The sequence below is a fragment of the Lepidochelys kempii genome, chromosome 3, assembly GCF_965140265.1.
Source record: "Lepidochelys kempii isolate rLepKem1 chromosome 3, rLepKem1.hap2, whole genome shotgun sequence".
In the NCBI taxonomy this organism is placed as follows: Eukaryota; Metazoa; Chordata; order Testudines; family Cheloniidae; genus Lepidochelys; species Lepidochelys kempii.
Genome location: NC_133258.1, coordinates 139,777,456 through 139,799,601, shown reverse-complemented (window position 1 = coordinate 139,799,601; position 22,146 = coordinate 139,777,456). Strand labels below are relative to the sequence as shown.

Here is a 22,146-nt window from a genome sequence, read left to right as displayed (position 1 = left end):
TTCCATAATAGTCGATTCAGCATCAGATGTGAGTCATGTAGACCAATTAACATTAATATTAAGATATGTGACCGGCAATGGTAAAGTTGTAGAGCGATTTCTTTGTTTTGTCCTGTTAAAATCCCACACTTCTGAATATCTAGACACAACTGTTTTGGAATTCATTGCAAATTCAGGTTTGGACATCAAAAATTATCAAAGCTCTGCCCATGACAACACCACAGATATAGCAGGAAAATATTCAGGTCTACAGGCAAGACTAAACAATGCGAGCCCCTCTGCTTTATTCATACCATGTTCCATTCCTTACATTTAATTTGCAACACAGCAGCCGAATCTTGTGAGGGAGCTACACATTTTTTTGACTTCGTTCAAATCGTGTATGCCTTTTTCCCCCCCAGTTTCCATGCATTGGTGGAGTATGCTACAATCACGCTTGGAGCAGGCAAATGAAAAACATTTGACAGTCAAAAGAATTTGTGACACCAGGTGGTTTGCTTGTGCAGATGCTGTTTTGGCTTTCAAAATGAGCTATGATGATATAAAAAAACCTTATTAGACATAGCCACATCAAATTCTGAAAAACCATGTGCGAAAACTGAAGCAAAATCCTTAGCAGAAAAGTTTGAAAAGTATGATATTGCTGTTTTTACTCTTTTGTGGAACTGTTTACTTCAAAGAATTAATGCCATCTGGAAATTGCTGCAAAAGCTTGATACAAATTTATTGAATGCTGCACAATTGTTAGCCTCAGTTAAAAGTTTTGTCATGGAAGTTCGAAATGACTATAGCTTGGTGGAAGCGGAGGTACTAACATGAACAGAAAATATATGTTTCTTTGATATATCTGATGAGAAGTGTAAAAAAAGTAGGAAGTTATTTTTCAGTGAAACTAGAGACAATGAAATCAATTTAAAAGGGAAAGAAGATAACATTGATGGTCTCCACAATAATTTGTGACACAAAAGTAGTGCAGAGAAGAGGTGAATCTCTAAGAAAATTGTTGATTTATTTTGCATGTTTTTTGACAGACATTTGGACGAAAATGCGAAAAGCCACTACAGTAAGAAATTAAGTGAATTCTACGGAGAGGACATAGACACAAATCTTTTTCAAGATGAAGTAAAACATTTCATTCATTTTATCAAAAATGATGAGGTCTGTGCTTTGAGATCACCAGTTGATTTGTATAGACTTGTACGTGACGGTTTGCAGGCAACCTTTCCAAACGTAGAAACCATTCTGAAAATATTAACAATACTTGTCACAAATGCTGTTGGTGAACTTGTTTCTGTATTGAAATGAGTTAAAAATAATTTGCAAAATATGATGAGTCAGGAACATTTGAAAAGTTAGGCAATATTAACAGTGAAAGTGCCTCTTTACAAAATATTACTTTATGATGACAATTAACAATTTTGTAAAGAAAAAGTGTAGAAAAAAATCTATTGAATAAGTTTCTTCAGAGGATGTTAACTTTTATTTTTCCATTCATGCGTCATCTATACTTTTTATTTTTACACCTTTTTCATATTAGTGTAATGCAAATACCAAGCTTTCATGTAGACCAGAAGTTCTCAAACTGTGGTCGGAGAACTCCATTCAGGTGGACTGAGGAAAGGTTATTAAGGGGGTTTTTTTGGTTTTTTTTTTTTAATAAAGTGCTCTTATCCAAAGCATTTTACAATAGTTAGCTAACAGTACAAACAACATTTGGAAAGATCATTAAGTGGTCCACCATGATCCACAGCAATTTGCAAGTGTTCTGTGGGAAAAAAAAAAAAGTTGTACCTTGATTGTTTTTGTAGTCTTTCACTTTATTTTCATTTACTTCCTATTACTTACAATATAGGAGGAGGATGAAGGAAAAAAACAAAAAAAAACTTCGGGGGGGGGGGGGGGGGAAGAGAAGAGAGGAAGAGGAGAGAATGTTCCTCTTCTTCTTGGCTGGGTTCTGAGAGGGGCTCCCCCGAAAATGAAGCAGCACACAAGGCCCCACTAACTCTAAATCTGCCACTGCTCAACATGATACTTTATTACCTACTTCCCACATATGTAGGCCCAGATGCTCACATGTTCAACTTTCCTCAATGCAAGTACCCACATTTACATCAATGGAAACACTCACTGTTCATAAAGTTAAGTATATGTGTACATCGTTGCTGGACTGTGGCTATACCTCATCGCTTACTGTTACCTTCAGTATGAACATGCAAACATACTTGGATACTCTATTTAAAAGCAATTATAAATGTGATATTTTTAACGTTAAGTTTGATCCCAGAGTAATTTTTATTGTGGTCTTCTATTACATAGTTTTTCAGATAATAAATCATTCATACCGTTCTATATATTCAAGCTAACGAAAAGATATTTTTGCACATATGTAGTAAAAATTCAATATATTTTATTTTGGACGACATAAAAAAATCTACCACTGCACATGCAGATATTCCCTGCAGTAGGGATCGACTGTAGCCATTTCTTCCAATTACGAGCAAATCCCTGTATTAATCCTGATATCAAATCAGGCAGCCCTATGTTCTGAGCAGTCTCTAAACCTCCGGCCTCCCAGACAGGGCCATCTGACACAGCAGATTACATCAGAAGAACTATCCAACTTTGTAAAGAGAGTTAGTGTCATCACCAGGGTAATCCCGAACAGTCCCCAATAGTGCACATGGTGGTTGTTTTTTTAAATTGCTGTGTAAATGTACCCTGCTTCTTATTCAAAACAGGATGGGAATCAAGAACATCCAAAGCCTACATTTGGCTTCAAAATTTAAATCTTCTTTAAATCCTATGAAAATGTGATAAATTGTGACGATGTACAAACAAGTAGTAAAAACTTGGTTAAAAATGTATATGCCTCATAAGATCCCCTAAAATGTACATATCACAAAAAGAAAAAAAATGTTTCATGTAACTAGGTAATTAAAACAAGAGCAGATAGGTACACAAAGTTGCTAGACAAAAACACAAAACCAAACTTTGGGGTGGAAGTCAACTCCAGTTCAGGAATGGATGGAAAAGGCAAGCATAGTAGCAAAATAGGCCCCTGCTTTGTATCTAGCCCCATTTAAGGATTTAAGTCTTCTGACCATCACACAAATCAATAGGCCATCTGAAGACCCCAAGGGACAAATGATGCAACCCACTGAAACAGTGCAGGCTGTAATCCTGTGTTGTGAATGCTCATATTGTTGTGACTGTTGCCATTTTGGAGGCTCTTTCAACTGTGTGATAAAACACATGCAGCTCAGAGGCCACTGAGCTATTTGTGCTGCAGGCAATCTTAGCAATGGCTTTGTGTGCGCTCACAAGGCCAAAGCACTGAAACAGGTGCAGCACAGCAGAGATGCCCCCTTCCCAAAATCAGCAGCCATGACCTCATCATCCCCTCTTCCACTACCACAGCACAGTGATAGAGAGTGAATGGAGATAGGAGCTCAGGTGATGCCTTTTTGCCTGCAGGCTGCTGCGGAGGGAAGTGCAGTGGGGCATCACAAGAGCCTGCTGGAGAGAATGCTGGTGCTGTAGGGGACCTACTGGGGTGGTGGAGGAGAGGGAAGAGAAACTTTTCAATGAAGAGTGAGGAATGGGGGGTGTCAGGGACCAGGGTCCTGGATGTGTGGGGCACATTTCCTATGCAGTTAAGGTAGAATTTTCAACTTGTAATTGTCATACACACACACTGGGGGTGTGTAGTGGGAGTTCAAAAACTAAGAGACAGACTTTTGGCAAGATTGTGTGCGTGTGTGTGTAAAAATAAAGACCTAAATGTTTTTGATTCATGATTTTCAAACTGTTGGCGTTGACAATACTGGTAAATGGACAATTACCAAGGGCCCTTATGGCCGTTCTCTGGTCAACCCCAAGACCGATCTGGCATTCTGATATGATGGAGATGACTGTAGGATGAATTCCTAGATAGTTGGACAAGGGGGAATGGCCAGAACACACAAAATCGTTGGGATTTTGACTATATTACTTTTCTGAAAATACTGTTATTTGGTTTGCCAAAGTGTCTGAACTGCAATAGCTTCTTTTGGAGCAGCACTTTCAGCCCCAGTATGTAGGTAAATGCCTATGGAGACATTTTTAATAGCAAGCACTGGGGCACCAGACATTAACTCAGCAACCACCAGTAAAGGTAAGCAAAAACTTGGTTTAATAACTCTCACCCTGGAGCAAGATATTTTAAGGATGTGGGGGTTATGGTTGTGGTTTTTGTTTCGAAGGAGGAGGAAAAGAGGAGGAGGGTTACTCCCATCTCATTATCAAGAAATAAGAGAAGAGTCTAAGTAGTGCTTCTCTTATCCCCAAAAACAGGCAGTTGAGAGGAGTGAAGTGGGATTACCTCTCCCCACAGCCTGCACCAATATAGTTAGATGGAAATGAAGGTCTGTCCTCCCTCCCGCACAGCGGCAGCAGACAGTTACAGGCAAGCAGTAAGGGCACTGAGGGTGGCTATGACAGACACAGCAGCACTTCCCTTCTGGCTCAGAGCAAAGTCTGGTGGCAGTAGCCGGCAGAGCTGATCCCACAATATTAATGGAAAGACTGATGCAACCATCATTTTTTCTGGTCTGTTTAACCATTTTTATTTCACCCCATATTGTTGTCAGATAAAAATAAAAACACAAACTATGGGCCTCTTTCATAGCAAAAGCCATTTCATACAGTTTCTCATGCTGATGAACGCTAATGAATATTTCACATGTGATATTATAAGAGTGGAAGTGACAACAACACTATAATTAAAGGTTATGTTCATATTTAATTGCAGGGTCCCATCCTGGAAGTGATATTTTCCCCCCCGGTTTTTGAAGAATCATCGTTTCAGGAGCAAACCTTACTAGGTCAGTTAGTTACAGGCCTCAAAGCAGGATCCAACTCAACAACATAGTAGAGAATCCAGAGAGCTGTAAGGTCTAGCTTGGCTCTCACAGGACCCAGCAACTGCAGGCTGAGATGTGCTAGCACATTACAGTTGTGCAGGCCCATGAAGATGGAATGCATCTGGCTAGGTAGATGATGGTAGAGTTTTGCACCATCTATAGATACTAAAGCCAATCCATTACAACCAAATAAGCCAAAAGTCAGTTTGTGACGGAGGGGTTAAGAACTGGCCCAGCACAGAACCTTTCTATCTTAGCTGGTAGCTGCTCTCTCTGATGAGAATTCCAGAATGCACAGAGTACAGGTGCACATGGTGGATCAGTGCTCCCACCTGGTTTGGCCACTTCTTGTTCCCCTCTTGGCTCCATTCAGGTAAGTCTGCCCCGTTTCCTCTCCCTTATGATCCAAATGCAGTCGGAATCCTTAAAGGAGCCCCATCCTCTTTTTCCTGCTGCCTGGACAAAGACCCACCACATTAATTTGTGGTGAGCACATTCTATCTTTGTTGGACAATTTTAAGCAAATCATCTAAAAAGAGGTGTGAGGACATTTTTGCCTGACTATTTAAGCAAGCAGCTTTTCTATCTATATGAGCACACCGGGATATGCAATTTAAAGTTTTGTTTTAATGATGATCAGGTTCTATGTATTACTTTTGTGTCTGTGTAAGTATTCTTGCATAAAAATACCCATATGTTTCACTCACTTGTGGTATCTCTCTCTTGCATATTAGAACAGATTTATTAATAGTAACAGATTCTGCAAGTAGTCCTTGAAAATTCAGTAGGTTAAATAATATTTGTGGTGGAATCCACTGCCAAAACTAAACTAGCTTTGGAAAGGCTGCAGAAAGAGCAAAAGCCACAGGTTATTAGGGTAAAAACCATGACCCTCTAAGCCAGCGGTGGGCAAACTATGGCCTGTGGGCCGAATCCAGCCCTTCAAGGCTTTGGATCCGGCCCGCGAGATTGCCCCCTGTGGTGCCGCAGGCCCCGCGCTGCTCTCAGAAGCGGCTGGCACCATGTCCGTGGGGCTCTGTGCATTGCCCTTGCCTCCAGGCACCACCCCCCGCAGCTCCCATTGGCCGAGAACGGGGAATTGCAGCCAGTGGGAGCTTTGGGGAAAGTACCTGGAGGCGTGGCAAGGGCAGTGCACAGAGCCCTGTGTCCCCCTCTCCCCCAGGGGCCGTGGTTCCAGTTGCTTCCCGGAGCAGTGCAGGGTGGAGCCGGGGCGGGCAGGCAGGTGGGCAGGCAGCCTGCCCTGGCGCCTGCCACCGCCACTCTGGAGCCACTTTAGGTAAGCGGTGCTGGCCCAGAACCTGAACCACTCCTACACCCTGCCCCCCAACTGCCTGCCCTAAGCGCTGCCTGTACCTCACACCCCTACTGCACCCCAACCCCCTGCCCTGAGCCCCCCGCTGCACCCTGAGCCCCTGCCGCACCCCATACCCCCCAACCCCCTGCCCTGAGCCCCCTGCTGTACCCCAACTCCCTGCCCTGAACCCCCTCCTGCCCTCTGCACCCCTCCTGCACCCCAACCCCCTTCCCTGAACCCCCTCATACACCCTGCACCCCTTCTCTGCCCCAATCCCTTGCCCTGAGCCCGTTCCTGCACACTGCACCCTCTCCCATATCCTGCACCTCAACCCCGGCCCTGCAGAACATTTCCCCACCCAGATGTAGCCCTCGGCCCAAAAAGTTTGCCCGCCCCTGCTCTAAACAGGAAAATGGCATTTGTGTTCTGTAGGGGGCTTAATGTATAATGGTGCTAGACTGCAGTAGTCAAGGCCATATGCTTGGGACTTCATGTGAGTGGACCTGAGGACTGTTGAATACCTTCAGGAAAGACTTGGTAATGGCTTACTATTTGTGCTAAGTCTGATTGGTATTGAACAGAGTTGTGCCCTTTCTTCACCAGTCAAGCATTTCCCTTCTTTGATTGGTGATGTGAACACAAAGACTTTACTATAATCCTCAAAGGTAGTTCACCTTCAGTTTTGTTCAACCCTAACTTTCATATTTCCTATCATGAGTATTTTACGATGCAATTTTACGGTATAAGTTAACAACTTTTGTCATGGATTTATTTTTTCCAGAGGAAGTAGGGGAGAGATCACCACCCATGATTCTTATAAATTTATTGATCAAGAGCTACCAGGTTTCATAATTCCTGAGCCCAAGCCATATTTGAAAACTGGGCCCTGTAAATTTACAACCATTCCTCAAGGAGTGTGGGGTGGAGGATGTCATTTAACAGATTCTTGTTAAAGTAAACATGCAGGGGGGGTTTTGTATATAATATTAATATAGTTTTAAAAAAAATCTTGTGGTAGCCTTTAACTATATGAAACAACACAGGAAATCAGAAAACAGTTATACAAATTATCACATCCTGGTCTCCTAGATGCCTCAGTACTTTGGCCATTCAGGACAAAGTCAGACAATCAAAACTGCACATTTTGTACAACTGTAATTGTACATTTGCCGTAGCTTATTTTGGAGCAAAAAGACTTCCCTGTGTTCTCTTTTCTGTGTCTAAAGCACACTCTTGTCTGCCTGGCTAATGGAGTCATTACATCTCTGACTAAAACCACAATAGCTATACTGACTTTTAAATACATACATACAAAATATATAGTACTAGCCTAACTTTATCAATATTGTCGACTCTTCCCATTTTACTGAGGTTCTCATCATGATTGGTGATTTTTGTAAAGCCCCATCTTGTGAAGTCTAGTGGTTACATGAGAATCTCAGCTTTTATTGGCGGCGGGGGGGGGAGGGGGTTCTAGCCCTTAGGGATGCAAGGAAAAGCTTGAAAACATGACTCCTACAGGCTCAAAAACCAGAAGGTAAATAAAAATCACTAGATTTTAAAACATATTTTGTGTTTTTTAGGGGCCTGGCTCATGATTTTTTGGATCACTTGAAGTTGGTAATACTGCTTCATAAAAATGAATTTAAATTAATCAGTCCTTGAATTTGGTCTGTTATTGGAAAGTTACATTAGCTTAGCCCTTAAATCAGATCCTCCTTTTAACATTTCATGAACACGTCTAAACACTGGCCTATGACTGGTTATCTCTCGCCAATGCAGAGTTAGTAATCCTTGCATCTATACTTTCTAAACTAGATTACATTTAGTGATTGCTTTATGGCCTACCAGGTAAAACATTCTATAAATCTCTTTTGCAAAACACTTTCATATTATATTTCACATACAATTCCATTCCTCATCCTAGATTCTTGTGGAATAATCTATCACTATATAACATAGGTGCCTTTTATTATTTACAAAAATGCTGAAACATGTCAACAAAAATGATTAGGGGACTGGAACACATGAGTTATGAGGAGAGGCTGAGGGAGCTGGGATTGTTTAGCCTGCAGAAGAGAAGAATGAGGGGGGATTTGATAGCTGCTTTCAACTACCTGAAAGGGGGTTCCAAAGAGGATGGCTCTAGACTGTTCTCAATGGTAGCAGATGACAGAACGAGGAGTAATGGTCTCAAGTTGCAGTGGGGGAGGTTTAGATTGGATATTAGGAAAAACTTTTTCACTAAGAGGGTGGTGAAACACTGGAATGCGTTACCTAGGGAGGTGGTAGAATCTCCTTCCTTAGAGGTTTTTAAGGTCAGGCTTGACAAAGCCCTGGCTGGGATGATTTAACTGGGAATTGGTCCTGCTTTGAGCAGGGGGTTGGACTAGATGACCTTCTGGGGTCCCTTCCAACCCTGATATTCTATGATTCTATGATTCTATGTACATCTTTCAACTGAGTCTAGCCCATGCAGGTCAATGACTTCCCAATTCCTTTATATACAGTTTTGGGCTCTGAAGCCTAGATACATGAGCCTCCTATTCCTTAGTTTAAGACCTTTGGGTTTGAACCTGCCTCAGACCTGGAACTCAGTTCTTTATTTTCTCTCTCAGAACAATGCTAGGTGTAATTTTAATGCCAATTCTAAAAGAATGTTTTCCCATAGTTTCAGTCTCACTAAGGATTTGGCTTTGTTTTTAACTTAGTTTGATTTTTCAATAAATAAAATGTAAAAATGAAAAACATTTTGTGTAGATTTCTCAAATAAGATTCAACATGTTCCTTGTTTTATAACAAGATAATAATGAGATAGCTGTTCCCAGTAGCATAGATGCAGTAGTGAAAACTCTGTGCAACAAATTGGCAGGGAGAAGGACTAAATGACCCAATATGTAGGTCTTTTTCAACTCTAGATTCTATGATTCCTGACTGAGACACAAAATAAAAGAAAAAACAAAGAGTACTTGTGGCACCTTAGAGACTAACAAATTTATTTGAGCATAAGCTTTCGTGGGCTAAAGCCCACTTCATCAGATGCATGCGGTGGAAAATACAGTAGCAAGATAGATATACAGAGAACATGAAAAAATGGGGGTTGCCATACCAACTCTTAATGAGACCAATCGAGTAAGATGGGCTATTATGAGCAGGAGAAAATAAAAATTTTTGTAGTGATTTCCCCCCCCCCTCCTGCTGTTAACAGCTCACCTTGATGGATTGGTCTCGTTAAGAGTTGGTATGGCAACCCCTTATGGCAAACGCTTATGCTCAAATAAATTTGTTAAGTCTCTAAGGTGCCACAAGTACTCCTCGTTCTTTCTGCTGATACAGACTAACACAGCTACCACTCTGAAAATAAAAGAAAGCACGTTCTAAGCCATAACAACCGTTTTATTTTTATATACTGCCACTGACCAAGAGATGCTGTTTTGAGGAAACACTGAATTCATTGTGTTAAAAGTACTTTTCCCCATTATATTGCATTAGCTGTGCACAAATTATTTTATTTTTAAATGTGCTGTATAACGGTTCAAATTCCATGAAGGTACTAAAAAGTGAAGTCTATATTGCATTAAATAGGCAAAAATATTCTGCCATACATTAAGGCCTGGTATTATTGGTATATTAAGGCCAGTTATATTGGTATAAAAGTCCCTTAAAGGAACAGGCTATAAAGTATAAAGCAGCATTAAAGCACTATAAATGCACACTAGGCAGGGGGGTTGGACTTTAAACTATATTGGTAAAATTAAAATAGTACAATTTGTGTGTACACATGCCCTTAGGTATACTTGCCATAAATTCTGTTTTTTCAGAATCCTAAAATATCATAGGACCATAATGTTCATACTACAGATTATTCATCAAATAAGGTGGTGCAGCAGGTTAGTATACAAAACAAACTTGCCTTGGGTGTATATTTTACAATGTTAACACTTCACATGAATGTAATACATACAAAGTACACCTTGAACAGGAACTAAATCCCAGCAGAGGGAGGAAGAGAGGGAAAAAGAAAGAAAATAGAAATTCAATCATGTTTTCTCTTCCTAAATTCCTCTTTAACAAGCCATTAGAAATGCGGACTTTGGTCATAAGAGAAGATATTTAATAACCATATGTTCCTATTTGTACATATAGAAACTATGTCTTTCCCACCATACCTGGGCACATTAAGCCAATAATTTAAAAACTCCATTTCATAAAAAACTTAAATTTACCCACAACATAAATTACATTTTGATTAGATAGCACGTTAAACCAATTTTCAGTAAGGGAAACTTATTGGGAAATTACAACTTTCTTCTCAATTTCAAAGAAAACATACTGAAGTAAAATAAGGTACTAATGATATTACTAGTATATCAGCCAAGTGACCCACTGTCCACTTTTAAAAATTAAATATATATTTATTATGAACAGATGGTGGCCAAGGAAGGTATCAACTCTGTCTCTTAGCCAGAAGGTCAGGTCATGGCTGAGAAACCAAAGAACAATTGCTACTTTGCCATCCATAAGATGAGACATTACATTTTTCTTTTCTAAACATGAAGCTAAATGTAAAATAAGAACAGCTTATTTACAATAAGAATTTTAGTGACCTCTTACATTTTTATCAAAGCGAAATAGCTACACTTATCTCACTATCATAGATTGCTTTATGTAGTTTCTAATATTATTCAGCATATAGAGCTTTGTTGATTACTAGTGTTATTAAAAGCCTAACCTAGAAAATTACCAGTAAATACCAAGAACAATGATTATTTAAACACACATACTTGTTTTTCTAGAATCCAGCAATCACTTTCAAAAAAATGTTTGAAAACCTAAATATGATATGTTATGCTTCAGGGAACAACCCCTCCTTTTAAAATGTACCAGGGTGCCAATTACCATTTTTAACATTTATTATTCCCATAATGGTAAAGCACAAGTAATCCTAAATGTAAACTTAAATATTTTGTTACATTGTCTAGTTTGTCAAAAAAGTTAACCTTGGGGAAGGCTGCAGAACGAGACTTTCGATGCAAGATTCTTCTTTGAATACTTTATTGCACACTTCCTAGTTCATTAGAATGCCAAGACTATGCCAACTCTCTTATTTGAGATATCTGTCAAGACAGAAGATGAGCTTGTATTTGTGTTTTTCAAGTGTTCTTAGACCATAAGGATCTGATGAAAAAAACTTACAAGGCCCTTTTATTGCTGTACTGTACAATCTGACATAATAAATAAGTTTTTTAAAAGAATTATTTTAACTAGTAAATATATAACTTAAAACAATGCATAATGTGTCTTTTGATTATAATTTGATTTAGTATTGTTTCAATTTTGAGTTAAGATACATCTTTTAAAAGTTAATGGCTACAAATTTTCTATGGCTACCCATCAAGATTTTGTAGTGCTAGTAAATAAAATATCTTTTCAATTCATAACACTATGTTTTTCCTGCATATATTCCTTGCAGATGAACTGATTTGTTCACACGATGAAAAGGGAAAGAAAAGTTTTAAAAATGTTGGATAAACAGCTGTACATAGTATTTAAAATTTAAACACACTGAAATACAACGTACGTAAACACTTTTCTGTGTACTCAGAACATACTGCCAGTCTCTAGTCATGTATACGTCATATTTCATGAAACAAGAATAGGAAGTTTGAACACTGGAAATGTAAATGGTGAGTCACATTGAAAAGAGGGGGATTTCAAAAAAAATGCAACATAATATCGGTTTGAACTATTAGTGAAGTAAGCTGCAGTACACCCTAATATTAATATTTGCTAATAAGGGATGTCTTCTCAGTCTACCTGCAAGGCATACACTGTTTTTTTAAGTAGTACAAACTCATCTTTAAATTACCAACAATTAATTCCTAGTGGCATATTTGCATAAATCTGTTTCTTACTTTGAAACTTTTCAATGAATCACAAAAATCAATTGAACTTGAATCTTTAAAGAAATTGGTAATGAAATGATACACTTTGCCTTATATACTTCAAACTTTATCCTTGTTTATGTTTTGTCTTGCTTTGTATGCATACCCATTTTATATGTTTATGAGTGAGATGTATAACCATATGTATATAGTACATAGGCTCAATATGTATAAAATCTATCATATGTGTTCATACACTGTATATGAAGACTATGATGAGTATTATGTAATACTGCAACTTTTTAGGGTTGAAAACAAGGATAAGGCAGGCAAGAGGCATTTCTTTAATAGTAATAGCTGGCTGTTTGCCATTAGTTTAGAATCCACATAACAGTAATAAATGACCAGTATCAGAAAAATGAATCATTCCAACTTCAGAAATAACCCTACTGCAAAGTTATGGCAGTATCATTTCTTACCTGGTCCTTAATTTCAAGCTCCCTTACAGTTTTTGTTCTGTACTCTCTGTGCTTCTTTTCTGCCTCATCCTTCTTGATTTTGGTTTGATTCAACTGAAAACGCATTTCTCCACACACCTGTTAGATTACACAGACAACATGATCTGTAGCTTGTGGAACCCACAGTGTAATGTTCGGTAGTTAGATCTTTTGGTGCCCCCTAGAGATCGTTTGAATCTAGCACATTTTTATTTACAGATATTTTAAGACTACATACGGTAAATGTTTTTTATATAAAAAGGTGGATCTGGAATCCTTGTATTGTCATTAACTTTGAAATATGCAGTGCCGGCTAGATTCAATTATATTTGGATCAAGATTTTGTAAAATACTTACGCTGTCAATATATGTGCTACTAAATACATTTAAACTACAGTTGCTATTTATTAAATTTTCTTCCATTCTCTTTTTAAAATCCAAAGATATTCTAGGATCACACTTTCAAATGCTAAAATTAAGGGATGTGTTCAGGCACATGATTTCCTGTTTTGCCATTTTTTTTCTCCAGGTAGGAATGAAAATCTTGAGATTGCACTGTAATTATTTTCAGAGTTCTATTGAAACACTATATTCTCATTAATAGATTGAACATAAATTCCTTAACAGCAACAACTTATTCAAATGTGTACATGGACACTGAAAAAGCCAAAAAAGCACCCAAAGGACTTATTTTGGGTGGAGAGACAGCGAGAATTCGTTTTCAGAAAGGTAACTTATATTCCATTCTGGATCCTGACCTCTTCCAGACCAAAACATTTGATGATGTTCTCTGTGTTGTCTCCCACCTCAATCTATCCCAAACTTACAGGGCCAGGGCCAGTGGAAGTGTTTGCTCTTCCCCTCTCTACGTTTTGGGAGCGGGTCTGTCTTCTTCCACATTCACAGTCCAGGGGTTTAGTGGGCCCTGTTTGATGTCCAAAAGCAGAGGTTTTGCACAGGATCTCTGCCTCTCCTTCCCCATTTAAGACAATAACCCCCAATTTGTGGGTGACCGTTTCAGGTTAACAATTCAACCTTAAATGCACACTCAAAAATGTTATCCCCCTGGCTCCTTCCAGGGGATTCTACTTACCCTCTCCTAACACTTCAGGGGTGAGAGCTGCCATTCTTTCCCTCTCAATCTACCTTTCTCCTCCTCATTCCCTCTGTAACCCCCTGTGAAAGGGCAATATCAGCAGAACCCTGATCGCTGACATTACTGCAGCTTCAGCTGGAGTCAACTATATACTTTTTGTTAGGTGATTGTGAGTACCTGAGTGGTAATCACTGGGCTAATGAGGTAATTGGAGAGAATAAGTGGAAGGACCAGGAACAGGAAGCAAGAACCTCAAAAGGAGGCTCAGCGGGAAGCTTACAGGGTAAGCCTGGGTTGAGGAGTGAGGTCTGCAGGAAGCCTCCCCTGGCTGTAAGCTTGCAGTACACGGTGTTACTATGTAAGAAAAGAATAAATACACACCTTGGTAAAAGATAACCTGGCGTGTGTTTGTGAGTGTGAAACCATACGAACTGACCAGTCACAGTGCAGTTCACCGGGCAGAAACGGAGGCACAGTGTAACACCCACTCACATTTTTCTCTATACTCCCTCCCCCATGCACAGCCTCTTCTTAATTGCTCTCTATATTTTCCCTTCATTCCCCCACAGTCTCTCCTCTTTCACAGTCTCCTTCTGCCACCCAAATTCCCCTACCCATCCTATTCCCGTCTCTTCCCAGTGTTCTGTCTTTTTAAGAAAAAAAAAACAAAAACCCACAATAGAATACAGGAAAATCTAACTTCTGAGGGCCAACTGGCTTCAGTCCTCCTGCAAACAATGAGACAGGATGGTCCTCTTTACAAAAAGCAGCCTCACCTCCTCATTCAAAGAATGTAGTGAAATGGTGGCAATCTTCACCAAATACAGCCTGAGAATTCAGTCCCATTGACAGTAATGGGAAATGGGTTTTTTTCTCTTTTTTTGGGGGGTGGGGGGACTCAAGAATTTAAATGCCAGAGAATGGGAGATGAGAAATTAAAAAAAAAAAAAATCTGAAATTTAATACAATGCTAAGAGTTGCCAACTCTGCCTTTCTGCCTCCTCTTTTTCATCAGAAGGGAGACCATAAGACAGGCTTCTTTCTCCATTTCACAGCTGAGGAGGAAAAAAAACTAACTGCATCCCATCCCAATTCTCAATATGCAGCTGACAGCTGAGGAATCAGAGGTGAGGAAAAGCTGACCAGAAGCTCATGCTACAGTGCCCCTTAGTGGCCAACAGAGCAAATTGCTCTAAGAAACTGCAGCTAGCTGCTGAGAAGCCCTCTGGCCTTGGGTTTAGAGGGCAGGCACATATCTCAAATGTCTATTTCAACAGACATCTCTCATTTTAGTACTAAAATCATCTACAGTCTACACAAATTTGGTGTCCCCTCACCTTTATTGCTGAAAACTTTTTACATCAAAATAAAGAATGATGCTGAAGCTACAAGAATTATTTACACTAAAGTAAAATCGATCCTATAGTATTTTATTTTTTCTGCTTGAATTCTTTTTTCCCTGTCTCATTCTGGGACATACAATGCATCCCACATTTGAGCCTGAGAAGACTGAATGGTATGTAGGTGGCTAGGACCACCAAAACAGGGGATTTCAGTTAAACCAGGATAGTATTTATATACAAAACCAATTCAACCTAAACAGCAGAAAGAGGCCTTCTTAAATGCATAAAACTAGCACTAGTATTACGAAGAACAGAAAGTCTACAGAAAAAAAATAGTGTTTTGAATTTTAACCACAAAATAAATTCATGCTACTCTTTACTCATTTTAGCTCTGCAGAGCCAAAACAGCTATGGAAGAGTGAGTTGAATCCTGTTCTATCCCCTGTATCAACAGAATTATTAATTAAATGTTGATTGCATAGTTTTTAAAGTGATTTTGCATGGACCAGAAAAAAAATAAAAGCTCAGATGTGATGTAAGGTTGTAAATGCTATCGGAAAATTTTTGAGAACCCCACAATTAAATATATAACATTAAAATTTATGTATTTTAGACTATTTAACCGCTTAAACTATGTTAAAGAGGAAAGAATACTGGTTCACAACATCATGCACCAGATTTTCATAATACAAGTGTTTTGTTTTCAGAAAGCCAAATTTATCAATACCTTCTTTTCAAATATGTTTTATAGAAAATACACAGTATGAAGCATTTCTCACCATGTGATCTTTCAAACCACGATAACAAGCAAATACTCATTTGAGATTGTCTCTACCTTATTAACTTCCATCTCCTGAGAGGTAAGTTGGTTTTGGGCTTCCTCTAGCTGGTTAGCTATTGAGTTCTTCTCTCTCGTAATTTTCTCTAAACGAGCCTCCAGTGTCGCCACATTCTGAGACAAAACCATCACCTGCAGAAAGAGAAACACTATAGTGAATTAACCAAAAACCTTATACAGGGCCAAGTTCTGAAATCTTTACTCCTTGAAGGCAATGGGAATTTTGCCCAAGTACGTACTGTGGACCCAATGCTGCATTCCTTCACATCAAAACTTGATTTTAAGGCAATAGGAATTTTGAGTAAGCAAGAAATGCAGGCTTTACTTTAATAAGGGCTGCAGAATGATTAGAACAGCAAAGTTTATTTTGAAGTGATTTAAGTATGCATTTGAAATATTTTCAGTCAGCCAAACTACTCTACAGGACTTCTTAATATGCGTAATGATGTTGGAAGAAACCCTTCTTCGAGAAATGATGCAGATGTGTATTCCACTTAGACGAGTGCGCACCCGGCGCACCAGAGCCACAGAATTTTTCCTACCAGTACCTGTAGAGGAGCAGCGCTCATGCCAATAGCCTCTCCCTTGACTATATGAGGTGCTGCTTTCCCAACCCCCGTCAGTTCCTTCACACCAAATGCCCAGAGACTAGACTCTGATGCAGAGGAGACAGAGGATGGGTCATGGAATATATGTCTGCATCACATCTCTAAGAACCATAGCTACAGTAAGTAACCATTTTTCTTCTTTAAGCAGATGTAGCCATATTTTCCAGTTAGGTGACTCAAGCAGTTTTCCCAGAGGATGGGGCTCACAGCCTATTTAAACAAGGAATGTAAAACCACCTTCCCAAAGTCTGCATCTGCTCTGGATACCGTGGTAATGGAGCAATGGTTTGTAAACTTGTATCGACAACCAAGTGGCAGCCCTGCAAATATCCATTATGCAGATGTCACTTAAGAACACTACTGATTTAGCTTGCACTCTAATAGAATGAGCTTGCACCCAAAGAGGGGCTGTGGCCAAAGTGGTTTTGTATGCAGCTTTGATGTAGGAAGTTACCCACTTACAGATCATCTGAAAGGAGACTGCCCATCCCTTCATATGGGGTTTAGTCCTGTCCAGATAAAAGGCCAGACATTGTCTGATGTTCAATATGTGAAAAAGCTCCTCCTCTGGAGATTAATGTGGCTTAGGGAAAAAACAAAACAAAAAAACTTACAGGCAAGCATACCACCTGGTTTAAATGAAACAGAGATCCCTTTACACACAAATTTCAGTTGCGGCTACAACGTCACAGTCTTTGGAGAACTGTAAGAAGGCTCTGCCAGCAAAGCCTGCAACCCTCACACACTCCTTGCAGATGTTATCGCCATGAGGAATGCAAATTTTTGACATAAGGGAGAGGAAAGGGGCAAGATGCCAGAGGCTCGAATGGAGATCCCTAGATAGCTGCTCTAACAGTGTTAAGGTCCCACAAGGGAACCGGTTCCCGCTCCAGTGGATGGAAACTAAGGATTCCTTTCAAGAATTTCACCACCATGGCAGCGGAAACACCGATTTTCCATAAATGGATGAAAGGCTAAGATCACCACTAGATGCGTCCTCAAATGAGCTACGCCTAAGGCCCAACGACTGAAGATGCAGTAAATACTTCAAGATACCTAGTATACTGGCTGAACTCCATGGGCCAAAGACCACACTGAAAAATGCTTCCACGTTGCCGAATAGGACATTCTGATAAAGGGCTTTGTAGGACCTGTTGAACAGCTGCTGAACATTGCTCTTCCTCCTTGTTCAATCACGGAGCAGCAATGCTGTGAGATGTAGGGAAGTGAATGCACAATGCAGACTGTGACTGTGAATCTGTGTAAACAGGTTGGGATGGAAAGGAAGGGATATGGGAAGCTGAATTGACAGCATGAGAATGTCAGAAAACCAGCACTACCCTCAGCCATGCTGGGGCAGCAAGGATGAGGCTGGCGCAATCCACTTTCAGTTTGAGGATGAGCTGTGGAATGATTGGGATCGGAGGAAAAGAACACAGGAAAGCTACCTAGTAAATCTGTCCTTTTGGAGACCTTATCCTTAGGAGTGATCTTAAACCTGCCCTGACATCTCTATTGTTCACTGCGGTTACGACTAGGGAATTTGGGGGCAGATGGGAGTAAAAGCCGTCCTACACTGGGACAAAATAGCATTTCTCCATATGCTTTGCAGGTGGTGGTACTGAAGCCAGTGTGGTCTAGGGTGCATTGTTGATAGGGAGGACTACTCTCCCAGGAGCAGACAGCTTTAGGATATGCATTAACTTATGGATGTTCTCCTGAAGAAACTCCACTTAGAATCATAGGATATCAGGTTTGGAAGGGACCTCAGGAGATCATCTAGTCCAACCCCCTGCTCAAAGCAGGGCCAATCCCCAAGTTTTGCCTTAGATCCCTAAATGGCCCCCTCAAGGATTGAACTCACAACCCTGAGTTTAGCAGGCCAATGCTCAAACCACTGAGCTATCCCTCCCCTCCAATTGAATGTCCAGGAAGCAGCCACATTCTGCAAAAGGTCCTGATGGGCCTTAAAATCCTTTGCTATTGGAGCACAGAAAGAGCCACACACTGCTGCATCATCCTGGAATGAAGAGTAGGTGGTTAACTGGACTGGTGGAGCTGAAAGGGGCAGCTCCATGGATTCCGCACAGGGAAGGCTCACTGGTACCTGAACCTGCAGTGGGTCAACAGCTCCCACCACTGATCTGCCCGGTGACCTCACCTTAGAGTGAGCTGAGAAGTGCAACCTCTGTGATTGAGAAGTGTCTCACAGATTCCATGGAGGTCACTGATAAGGATAGGGCATTGGTGGCCAGGGGCCCCACTCGTGACTGTGAGATGAATGCCAATCTCCATAAATACTCCCCGATGTGAGTCGTGTGATAGAGAGCAGGGGAAGGAAGATCCCAACCTCAATACTGAGGAGCTTTGGGATTCTGGGGATAAAGGTAGAGCCACTCCTGAGGAGCAAGTAACCAGTCTGACTCATCCATCACCCAGAATGAGCCAGGGACCAGCACCGATGGTAAAAGTGGTACTGTTGGCACCAAATACACTGGTGCTGGAAGCAGCGTCAACCCCAAAGTCATCAGGGTTGCTGAAGCAGCAGATGGTGCTGAATTTGAGCTGCCACAGTGACATTCTTTCCTGGATGTCTGGCTGGTGGGTCTTGCCCACATGCTCAGGGTCTAACTGACTGCAGTATTTGGAGTCAGAAAGACATTTTCCCCCGAGTCACATTGGCAAAGACCCTGAAGGTTTTTCGCCTACCTCTGCAGCATGGGGCACTGGTCACTTGCAGGTTTAAATTAGTATAAATGATGAATTCTCTAACTCAAAAAGTCTTTAAATCATGATTTGAGGACTTCAGTAACTCAGCCACAGGTTATGGGTCTATTACAGGAGTGGCTGGGTGAGGTTCTGTTGCCTGAAATATGCAGGTCAGATTAGATGATCAAGGTGGTCCCTTCTGGCCTTGAAGTCCATGAGTCTATTGGTAGTGCTGACTGCAACAGTGCCAAGGAGTTTCCCTGGGGCAAGGTCCCTTGCACTGAGCCCAGTACAAGTCTTGCTCTGCAAACCATGGAAGGGGAACATCAGAGTGTAGTGCCAATGGACCTAAGGCTTCAGCGGCCCATTCACCCAATGGGGCTGTAAATGATGCAGCCCTGGCAAAGTCCTGGACCAAAGGAGATATAGGGATGGAACGGCAGAGATGGTCTGTAGCCACCTGGCATGCCACTGATAGAAATAAGTCAATGCTGGCATCACCCTCATCAGTACCAGACTCAACGAACACTGTGGGGCCAGAACCAGAGTCGACGGCACAGGGTCTCTAACCTCCCTACTCAGTACTGGGTAATGGTTAAAGGCACCCCCATGAACCCTGTGCCAGTCCAAGGTCTTCCTGGGGTAGGGGGAAGAGTACCCACAAGACCTAGAAAGGTCTTGATTGGTCTTGTGTGACCTTTTTCTCAGCACACTAGACGGGGGATGTTCTTCCATCTCTTTGGAGAGGTGCACACTCCGGAGTGCAAAGCAGCAGCACTCTAGGAACCTGAGGGGAACCTGCAATCCAATGGAGGGCCTCGGTGCTATAGGAGGCCTCATGGCCTATTCAAGCAGGTGCTGCTTTAGGCAAGGGTCCCTAGCCACCCGAGTCCATTTCACGAACAATCTACAGATTGAACACTGTTCCTCGACATGGGCCTCACTCAAGCACAACAAGCATTGCATGCGGGAATTGTTGTTGGGGATTGTTCCCCTCACATGACAGACAATATTTAAACCCCTGTGAGGTTAATACAACTAACATTAATCTAACTAATACTAAGTGTACTAACTAACTACACACAACAAGAAAAAAAACAACAACACTAAACTAGTGAGAGTTTGTGAGGTTAAGATTACCCAGTTCTCCAACTCCAGCCATGGGCAGTCACAAGGAACTGAGGGGGCTCAGGATGGCACTGCCTCATGTAGTAAGGGGAGGGTCTATGGCCACGAGGCACAATGCCACCCCTGTATGATACTTCTAGGCAAAATTCACCAGCTCTAATGCGCAGGGCATGCACACACCTAAGTGGAATACACAGCTGCATCTACTCAAAGAAGCAGCAACAGGTTCTCTATTCCTGCAGCCTAGATAACATCTACTTACCTATCACTTAGACTCTGATTTTGACCAACTGGTAGCAAGGGGAACCATCTTATGCCCAAGAGAGAAACAGTTACAGAAACTTACCCTGTCACTATAGATATACTCAAATTTTATTTCTAAACTGAGGCAAAAATCTCACCCCTGTAGCTCAAAGCAGATGCAGTGTAGCAGTAAACAAAAGCCAACTCAGTATGTTCAAAAATTACAATTTCATTTTTTCAAACAATATAGTTGAATTAATATTTTGCTGAATGATAAAAAACATTGTAACAATAAAACAAAGCTGTTTGCCCTTGAGCTGTTTAGCCCTGAAGCTGCCTAATGTAAGTGGAAATAATAGGGCCTGACAGTTCTAGGTTAACGTTATAGGAAGTCAAAAGCTGGACCTAGAAGGTTATGTATTCACAACTACACTTCAGCCATTATATATCCACCTGATTTATGGACTCATGCCAGATTGTTCCTCTAACAAATCACTTGTTAGGGAAGTAATACAACAAATTCAAGAGAAGATCAATTTAATGCATAGTACAAATAAGGTATTTTCCTGGTACTTAATTTCAGTTATCACTAGTACAAATGTATAATAATTTTTGTACCAGACTCAAGACTAAAGACACCCAGCAACTAACGCTAATGCTAATTACCAACTATAAAATCACAGTATTATTATAATATATTTGTGAAGTGCCATGCTTGCCTAAAACAAGATATTAAGACGACTGCAAGTCCTCGGAGCAGGAATCAGTTAAATAAGACAACACACAGTGCCACGAGAAGCTAAGTTTCAGTAACAGTGAAAATTACAAAGTTCTTGTTTATAAGGCAATTTTTATGCTGGAATGCATACAGTGCTGATGAGGGGAGGAAACGGGGAACAATTGTACCAGGGCCCTGAGCTCAGAGAAGCTCCCAAAACATCTGTAACTGGGGTAAAATGGAAGGAGGGGGGGTCCCAAGTGAGATGATATACTGGGACCCCAAATTTCTCTCGACAGTCCTGAGTGTATACTCTGTGGTTCTAAAGTACAGCCATAATTACACAGTGAAATCTAATATGTACTACTTGCAAAAGATAAACCCCTGTCTTAAACAATCATAGATACATAGATATTAAGATCAAAAGGGACCATTATGATCAGCTAGTCTGACCTCCTGCACAATGCAGGCCACAGAATCTCTCACCCACCCACTCCTGCAATAAATCTCTCACCTATGTCTGAGCTTATTGAAGTCCTCAAATCATGGTTTAAAGACTTTAAATCCTGGAGTGCTTACTCTGTTTTCACTCAGTCCCAATTCAGGCAAACTTCTTGTGTACCATCAACAGCTAAATTCCCGTCACCAAAGTTTTAGTCCAGGTAATGGTGTTAGGGGCAACTTGGTTTTCAGATTTTAGGTTGGGCTTGCAGGATTATTGCTGTGAAGACTCAACAGTGTCAGTCTGAGAATCTGGCAGTTGTACTGTTTTCACAACATATGCAAACTGTACTTCTAATAATTCAGTTACATTTCATTTGGTTCGATATTTTTAACCTGATTATTTTTTTGGGGGGGAGAGGGG

The 22,146-nt window shown here is 40.7% G+C and overlaps 1 protein-coding gene across 11 annotated transcripts in view; it reads right to left on the bottom strand.

Moving 5' to 3' along the window:
* Positions 1–22,146, bottom strand: part of SDCCAG8 (SHH signaling and ciliogenesis regulator SDCCAG8) — a 155,707-nt gene that overhangs the window by 95,319 nt on the left and 38,242 nt on the right. For 9 of the 11 annotated variants that reach the window (XR_012158166.1, XM_073338251.1, XM_073338253.1 and 6 more), the window contains 2 exons: positions 15,873–16,007; positions 12,581–12,697 (listed from right to left, as the gene is read on the bottom strand). Coding sequence is in view for 10 of the 11 variants with exons in the window: in XM_073338251.1 (XP_073194352.1) it covers positions 12,581–12,697; positions 15,873–16,007 (252 nt within the window). In the remaining variant the exon portion in view is untranslated. The remainder of the gene's footprint in view (positions 1–12,580; positions 12,698–15,872; positions 16,008–22,146) is intronic. The other 2 variants (XM_073338254.1, XM_073338256.1) reach the window with 2 other exon arrangements.